At 41.1% G+C, this 8,881-nt stretch overlaps 1 protein-coding gene across 1 annotated transcript; it reads left to right on the top strand.

Annotated features, from left to right (window-relative positions):
* Window positions 1-4,143: 4,143 nt before the first annotated feature.
* Window positions 4,144-6,371, top strand: LOC6576805 (transcription factor glial cells missing). The gene is made up of 2 exons (XM_002002755.4): window positions 4,144-4,792; window positions 4,869-6,371. The coding sequence occupies exons 1-2, from the start codon at window positions 4,299-4,301 to the stop codon at window positions 6,013-6,015; spliced, it is 1,641 nt and encodes a 546-aa protein (XP_002002791.4). The 5' UTR covers window positions 4,144-4,298; the 3' UTR covers window positions 6,016-6,371.
* The last annotated feature ends 2,510 nt before the right edge of the window (window positions 6,372-8,881 follow it).

Genomic DNA, 8,881 nt, shown 5'->3' on the forward strand with positions numbered 1-8,881 from the left:
TTAACATCTACCATGATCCGACTAGCCCAAGGGTTGTTTCCAACTTGCTCATTGGCTCATTGGGCTTATCTCCGACTGCATCGATCGAAACTCGCTGGCTATTTGGATTTTTCATGTTGTCGCCGTTGCCAAATGAATGATTTCCTATATGCGGTTTTAATTGCGGCTAACAGAGACGGATCATGCTTAGAGAAGAGAGAGAGAGAGAGCAGTGAATGTCTATAGCAAAAAGTACAGTTAATTAACTGCGAATTGTTATTCGACTGTTTGTTAGATGCGAGTTAGTTGATAAGCCCCCTGGCAGTTAGGGTAAGCATGAAAGCATTTCCTTTCACTCAGAGAGCGGAAATATGTCCAGGGGGAGAGATTGAAATCTAACTAGGAAAAGTAAATGATCTCGTGATCGCAGAGTTGTACTAAAATGTGTCAGTTGATTAGCTATGAGAACGATATTTATGTTATACGTAAGAAAGAAGGAAAGACTATGTGAAATACGTATAAACATGTATTATATTAGTATTTCCTAAGACTGCTTCAGGCATATTAAGTAAACTGTTTCTAGGAGGTTAATATTTCATACCCTCTAATAATAATATGATATAATTGAATATAGGTAAATGTAAATGAACTATTATATAATCCGTGGAATCTAACAAAAATAATTATATAATTAAATATTTTTAATGGCCCCAATTGTAATTTAAGTATATATGTCTTAATTTGGGTTGAATAATACTAATTCATATACATAATATATACAAATAAGTATATACATTCATTAAACAATAATAATTATTTATAAATAAATAAAATTTGAATTAATATTTGTTTACCCATTAAATGAGTGAATGATATAAATTTCTCCTTTGTATGAACGAAAAAAAAAATATATATATATTCAATAATAAATAATAAATTTATATAAATTTGATTTTATTATATATATTATGTATAATAAAGATTTTAAACCAGATATGTATTTCTGCACAAACTATATAATATAAGTTTCGAATGATAAGGCCCGCTTAAAGCGAAAAAATAGTTTTAAATATTCCCGAGAAAACGAATTTATATTTATTTTTATTATTTCAATTTTGCAAATGTGAAAAAGAGCTGAAAAAGTATGAAAGATTCGCTTATAAACAAAAATAAATCAATAATCATAAATTAAAGTATATAAAATAATTTAAAACTCGCATATACAAAGATGTATTTTTATAGATTCTTAAACCGACATAAATTCTTAAATAAATATATTTATATACTAAAAATAATACATTTTAAAGCAATTCAGAGCCCGCAATAGTATTGGTTCTATTATTTAAGCCAATAATAATCTTTCGCATAGCTGTCTGTTTACTTTGCACTCAGAGTAATCCCAGTTAGATTTCCTTTCATGCCCGGCTCAGTTCGCTGTAGCTGAAAACCGCAGCAAATCCCTTTGGGCGTTACTTCCCACGTTTGGCCCGGGGAAATTGTCGAATTTACGATGACATTTATGCGTAATTTTTGGTTAAAATTTTATGGCTGCGTCACGGCCAGCGCAGCGCAACGTAACGTGGAAAGTGAGTGGAAAAAGAGTTTCGAATAGTGAAGCAATTCGAATGGGATGGATTGCCACCCCGGGGAGACTGTCAAATAAATTTGAGTGAAGTGAAAAGTCGCAATTGACGTTCGCATTGTGAGCGTAATTGAAATGGAACAGTTAATTTGAGGGATCATTAAAGTGCCACACCCACTTGGCAAGGCGCTGGCTGGCCAGGTAGGCGCTAGCCCAAGCGCTAGCCCAGGCGCTGGCACAGATGATCTTCTTTTATCTGAATCTCATATGAATATGTGAATTTCTTCATACGATATGCAGAGTCATGGCATCCTTTCAAGTCAACGCCCCTTCGACTTTGTAATCCTTTGAGATCCGTTCACAGCTAACTCCTATCGCGTGCTGAGCAGTCAATCTCCGCCGAGTCCCAGAGCAAGCCAGGCCAGGTACTCGACGGGTTGCTCATTCATAGGTTTGTGATGTGCCATAATTGCACGATTTTCTTCATCTTTTGAGAGAAGTGTGAAAATTATGGGTTTTACCCGTCGCCTTCTTGGCACAACCCTTCAGCTTTCGTCATTCGGCATTTGGTCTTAATGATTATGTTTGTTTGCTTTATCTATGGCTTACGATCGCCCAGACTCTGAGAGAGACTCGGAGAGACCATAGAAATTTGTTTGCTAACTTTATGGCATATGCCTGAGTTATGGCATTTGACTTGGGTTTTCATATACACATCTATCCTTTTTGGGTTTTGGGGGTTGCTGCTGCTGCTGTTGCTGCTTCTTCTTCATCTCTTTGCGTGCTAAATTGTGTTTTACAATCTTGTGCAAGGAGGTTCCTATCCGATTTTACTGCAGATAGCGTCAGAGTTCTTTTTCATTTCAATTTTTTTCTGTTATTTTGCTTTTTGCAATCGTTTTAAGCTTATCGCTGCACAGATCGTGAGAAGTAACACCGTTATGTTTGAATGGGTACGAGACTAAGGTAGAGAACGGTAGTTTCTTATCAGAATGTTATCAAATTTTTAGATTAACAGAAATTTGAATTTAACTCTAAAATTTATTAAGGTAAAGATATTTATTTGATAAAATTAAATAATAAAAAAATATAAAAATAAAATAAAATATATTTAATACTTAATATTTAATGTTGACTTTAGTTGAAAAAAAAAATAATAAATACAAGAACCAAAATATAATAAATTCCAAGCGCATTAAAACTTTCATCTATATCTATACAACAAATAGAAAGTATAAAATAAAATAAAGATATTAAAAAATAATAACCATTTTCTTATATCTAAAAACAAATATTTTCTTCAACTAAAAATATTAATTTTCTTAAAATTCAATTTAAGAAATCAGACTAACTCCAAAAAAGTGAACCAAGTCTTTCAATAATAATATAAATTAATAGTAAATATGAAAAAGGTCATAAATATTAAATAAATAAATAAGAGTAAACTAAGAGTTAAAAAAAAAATCATTTTTATTTACCAAAAATATTCATTTATTCGGAATAAATTTTTAATAAAATAGAGTTGAAACTCCTGAAGGAAACAAAACGAATTCTAAGTATGTTAAAACTTAAAAAAAAAATTAAATAATAGAAATAAATTGGATAATAGGCCAAAAACTAAACGTAACTCTTCTAAAATAAACTTCTAATTGTGTTCAGCTCGAATTTTCTTCAATTCCCCTCTCTCTAAATAATCTTTGTAATTAAAAACGCATAAAAACTTTTCCGGCTCCAGAGCCCCACATTTCCCTCAGCTGCTTCTGCATTCATATTTGATGCCGCTTTGAGCGCAAACTTCAATACAAAACTAAACCACAATCGCACATCTGCTCGGCTCTGCTTGTGGTTGTGCCCGTGCCCGTGCTCCATGTCCTGCTCCTACTCCTTCCCCTGATGCTGTCCCTGTGCCTGTTAACCATTCTCCAGTCTCTGTTCCCCATGGCCACAGCCAGGTGCCTGGCAATTCACAATTGTTGTTACTTTTTTGCTTTGTGCGCAGACTTAATTAGCTTTGACTGCCTGCTTTAATAAAAATATCCACTGTTGTTTTCCGTGCCCGCCTCCACCCTACCCACCATTTGGTAGACGCGTGCTCCAGCTAGAGGAGGAGAACGTGGAGGCAGAGACATTATCGGAGCGCAGGTGTGCCAATGCAAGAGCAGCGCAACGGCAGCGCTGTAGCCGCCACTCAACTGCTCCCAGCAGCAATGCAGCGCCAGCTGCCCAGAGCCAATGGCTGTCCAATCAAACCCGAGCACAGCCAACGCCAGCGCTAGCGCCGACGTCAGCAGCGACAACGCGACGGCTGGATGGTGGCGAATGCCCACATAATATGAGTAAAAACGGTAAAAGTATTCCAGTAGAAATGCGAGAAAGAGAGTGCGCGCGTGCCTGTGTGTGTGCCTGTGTGTGTTTTTGTCTGACTGGCACACGGATAGTGAACGGATAAACACCGGATAAACTGGATAAACTGGAAAGCAAGCCAATGAGAGCGCTACGGTGCGAGTCGTACAAAAACAACCACCGTTGCGGTCGTCGTGGTCGTCGCTTCGGTCAAAAGGAACTTAATGTGGTGTTCGGCACAGCCAGAGACAGTCAACATTGCGCAGCCGTTGTGAACGGACGTCTACACCGCGCCGGGAAAAATCCACAACAAAAAACAAAAACCTTAAGTCGAGTCACAGCCTCGACACAGAACTACGAAAAGTGCAGTGTGTATGCGTGTGTGTCTGTGTGTATGAGAATCGAACAGAAACCATTAACATTTCAAACTGTAAATCTAATTGAACAAAACATGGTCTTGAACAATATGGCCAGTACAATGTGTCTGACGCCTCAGTCCCAAAATCTGCCTCTGCCTCTGCCTATGTCGCTGCCGCAGCCCAGTCCGGTGCCCAGTCCGCCGGCCAGCAAGTCGCGCATCCAGATCGAATGGGATATCAATGATACGATTGTGCCGACGGTCAGTGAATTCGATGACTTCAATGATTGGGCCAACGGCCATTGTCGCCTCATCTATGCCGGGCACAACGAAGATGCTAAGAAGCATGCCAGCGGCTGGGCCATGCGCAACACCAACAATCACAACGTGAACATCCTGAAGAAGAGCTGCCTGGGCGTGCTGCTGTGCAACGCCAACTGCCGGCTGCCCAATGGAGCCAGCGTGCATCTGCGTCCGGCCATCTGCGACAAGGCGCGGCGCAAGCAGCAGGGCAAACAGTGCCCCAATAGGTGAGTGCCAGGCAGAAAAACAAAGAAGGGGAGCTATATACTAACTGAACTTTCCTTCTTGATTATCTTCATTCAGAAATTGCAATGGACGCCTCGAGATTCAGCCGTGCCGCGGCCACTGCGGCTATCCGGTCACCCACTTTTGGCGTCGGGCTGGCAATGCCATCTACTTCCAGGCGAAGGGCACACACGATCATGCTCGGCCCGAGGCCAAGGGCTCCACGGAGGCACGTCGCCTGCTCGCGGGCAACAGACGCGTGCGCAGCCTGGCCGTCATCCTGGCCAGCGATGCGGCACTCAATGATAAGCTGTGCAGCCTGCGCAGCAGCAAGCGTCCAATGAAGACGCCACGCAAGCAGCGGGCCAACAACAACACCGAACTGTTGCAGCAGAATTATCAGCCAGCAGCAACAACAGCAACAGCAGGAGTAGCAGCAGCAACAACAACAAACACCTCGACAAGCTTCAATCAAACGCCAAGCAGCAGCAGCAGCAGCAGCTTTGTCACGCCGCAGTGGAGCACAGCGGACGGCTACTATCAGCAGGATGCGGGACTGGGCTATGGCAGCGGCATCTACGGCTACGACATGCTGCACTCGCCGCTCTCCACCAACAGCTCCACGGCCAGCTACTACAATGCAGCAGAGTCGCAACAGCAGCAGCAACAGCAGCAACAACAACATCAGCAGCAGCAACTGTTGCTGCCACAGGGCAACGGCTACGATCAGCTGACGACGACGACGACGACGACGACTCCTGTCGGCTACCAGACGGGCATGAATCTGTACGAGAGCTGCGACGACACCTCCAGCCTGACCAGCAGCTCGGGCTACAGCTCCGAGGACTACAGCTACTTCAATGGCTATGTGCCACAGAGCTTGGATCTGAGCGGCAGCTCCAATGCCAGCCCAGATAATTTCTATACGCCGCACTCGGAGATCTTCAGCGTGTTCGATCCGAACATCAACAGCGGCGGACCATCCACCGTGGAGCTACTGTACGACGAGGCCACAGCCTATCAACAGCAAACACTCCAGCAGCAACAGCAGCAGCAGCAATCCTTCTCCTACCAGCAGCAACAGCAGCAACATCCTACGGCGGATTACTACTACAGCAACACGGGCGTGGACAATGTATGGAATATTCAAATGGATGCAAGTGTCGCAACGGCGCCATACCAAACGCCAGCTAGCCTCGAGTCAGGCATTGGTGTCTTCTGTTAATCCCCACTAGATCTCGATAGCATCTCAGTCCCCTCTCGGAAACACTCACTCAAGCGTTGTTCTAGTCTCTAGTCGAACCCACATCTCCAGCGCCCTCAGCCAGTTGTGCCCGCTCCAATGTTTTGTTGTTGCCCCACCTGCTCGCTTGTTGGTTTTTGGTTTTATTTGTATCTTTATGACGTTTAACACTTTTCATGTTTCTAGCTCCTAAGTCCATTGCGTACATTATGTTTACCCAGCTATTCCAAAGTTTTTAGCTTAAGTGCATAAGTCTATTAGTATGTTAGTTATCTAAGCGACAAACACCCACCTATTTATGAATTTTGTAATAAAAAACAACAGAAACTGAAAAACAACTATTGAAAATATCTTTCATTTGCTTTGATTCGGAAATTTATATTAATTTAAAATGAGAATTGCAACTGGAAATTAGAATGGTTGAGCTTGAGTTTTACACTCACTCTATGCCTTGGAATTCTCATGAAAGAAGTAAGGTTGAAATACAAGTCTTACCTATATATACGAAATATAATATGAAAATCACTTATTTATTGAAATAGATTCAATAGAAGTATTTAAAAAGTTTCTTGTCTTATCAAAGATAAATTTTCTACATCATGTATTTCTTCCTGGATTTTGAAGACAAGTATGAACCTATGATTAGTATGATTAGCCTATTGGTCGTACCTAATGACATTTTTCCTGCAGAAAAGAAATTAAGCAATACTTTTCCCATGTCTGTCTGCTTTCATACCGAATTTTAGCCAGGGATCGATGTAAATTTTACTCTTTGATTTTTCCTTTAAAGACAAAACTATATATCTTACTTAAATCAATTTTTTCGTGAAGAATATTAGGCCTATGGCATAAAAAACTGACTCTGACCCCGGCCGTCATACAAGTTGTACTTATAAATAAAATAGTTTTTACAACGGTAAGATTCGTTTTAAAGGATAGTTATAGTAGTAAATTATAAAAGTAAAAAAATTAATTATTGCGCTAATCCGATGGATTATTAAATCATTGATTGCTAAAAAAAATGCATTATTTTTATTATGTAAATAATAAATTATTTTGATAAATTTTGTTGCATTAAATTTTGCCTAGGAATATATTTATTTTTTATTTTATTTACATTAGATAAATTCAATATTTGTATGATAAAAACTTTATTTTGCTAAAAAAAAATTTTTTTACAAAAATTTAGTAATACGAATTATTTTCTTTTTTACAAAAATTTATTTTGCTAAAATGTTCTATTTTTTAACACAAATTTATTTCGTTAAAATCGAATTATTTTGTTTTTTCTTTTTGTTAAAATGTAAATAAAAATAATATTGGGTATTATTAATTTGTATTGTTCCACCTTATAAAATATTGTTTCAAAAATTTCTACTACTGGACGCCTTTGGTACTATTCAGAATGCCAATTATTCACACAGATATAAAGATATTGATCTATAAATGTTGCAGAAATTGAATGGAGAGAATTCAGTGGGTCAATTCTCTTGGTTCGCGTGCTTAACATGTGTGTTCCCCAAGTTGGAGCATAACTGAGAATAGAAATCAACAGGAACGGCGGCTTCTGCCTTTGCCGCTTCAGTGTCTGTTGTTTCAGCATCATCGCAATTTGGTCCCGTTTGAGCGGAGTTGGTGGAACTATTTGGTTGGGACAAAAAATTGTGGCATATATCGTGTAAGCTGTTTCGTATATGGTTGAATATGGTCACGTCTGGAACGGTGGCTGCCTGGCAGCGTTCGGTATTGGCTGCGAACTTGGGTGAGGAGCTCTCCTGATCCGTTGAGGGCACCAGATAAAGATGCTCCATGCTCGAATCGAAGTCGCATTGGGCCATTTGCTGGATCTCGGCATCTTGACTGTGAACTACCTCGTTCCAGGTATCCTGGAAATTATAGACGGCTTGATTGCTGCTGCTTCTGCACGCCTTGCTCAGGCCATCGCCAGCTGCATTGAAAGCATCGAGGGCGGCACGCTGTGCCGTGAGGAACATCATCATTCGCGCATCGAATTTGGCCACAGCCTCGTTCAGAACCGAAGCCTTCGCATCTATTGGGGCTGTCGGCATAGAAGTGTCCGAGGATTCAGGAGTCGATTTCCCAGAATCTGTGGCCGAAGATACCACCAACTTTGGTCCATCCGACGAGCTGCTCGGCGAGGAAGTGGAGCTGGTCAGACGCACGTGCGAGATGTCCGACAAGACCTGAACCGAGTCGCTCTCAGGACGCTTACGATTCGTGTACTTGCGCTTAGGAGGCGGTGTGCAGATCGGGCGCTTCATTGTCCCATTATTGCGGCGTCGCATCACGTTCGCCTGTTTGCGACTCTTGGTACGGGTCGACTTGCTGGACGTGTCGCTCCATGGATACTCTGTCATCTCGGAATCGTCGGTGGAAACCTGCATGAACTCCACCAGCTCCGCCGTGTCCATGTATATGCCCTCGATCGGTAGTGACGGCAGCAGTGGTACTGACAATGGCAACAGCTGCGTCTTACCCGATCCCTTGGCCCGAGTCTGGGAGCCCTTCATCTCCGCACACTCCTTGCTGAGCAGCTCGACCATCTTGATGAACCAGGGCAACAGATCCGAGGCTTTGCCATTGCAATTCAACACCATTGGAATGGATATCTTCTGTTTCGGATTGCTCCTCTTTTTCACAGCCTTGCGGATCACGCTCTTCTTGGGCACCGTATCGCGACTTCTCGCCATTTTTTTTAGCTTATTAATGATATTTCAAATACTTGTGTGTATATATGTAAAAAATAATGTAAAAAAAAAAAAAAAAATAACTGAATACTTTTCAGTTAAATGTAAAACGGGTTAGGCGTTGTCGTGTTACTTTTGTC

This window comes from Drosophila mojavensis, unplaced genomic scaffold (genome assembly GCF_018153725.1).
Source record: "Drosophila mojavensis isolate 15081-1352.22 unplaced genomic scaffold, ASM1815372v1 contig_36, whole genome shotgun sequence".
NCBI classification, from domain to species: domain Eukaryota; kingdom Metazoa; phylum Arthropoda; class Insecta; order Diptera; family Drosophilidae; genus Drosophila; species Drosophila mojavensis.

Excerpts from the sequence above, each read along its gene's own strand:
- LOC6576805 (XM_002002755.4), top strand. The coding sequence starts at position 4,299 with ATGAGAATCGAACAGAAACCATTAACATTTCAAACTGTAAATCTAATT. Across the intron at positions 4,793-4,868 it reads GGCAAACAGTGCCCCAATAG|AAATTGCAATGGACGCCTCG; the intron begins GTGAGTGCCAGG and ends ATCTTCATTCAG.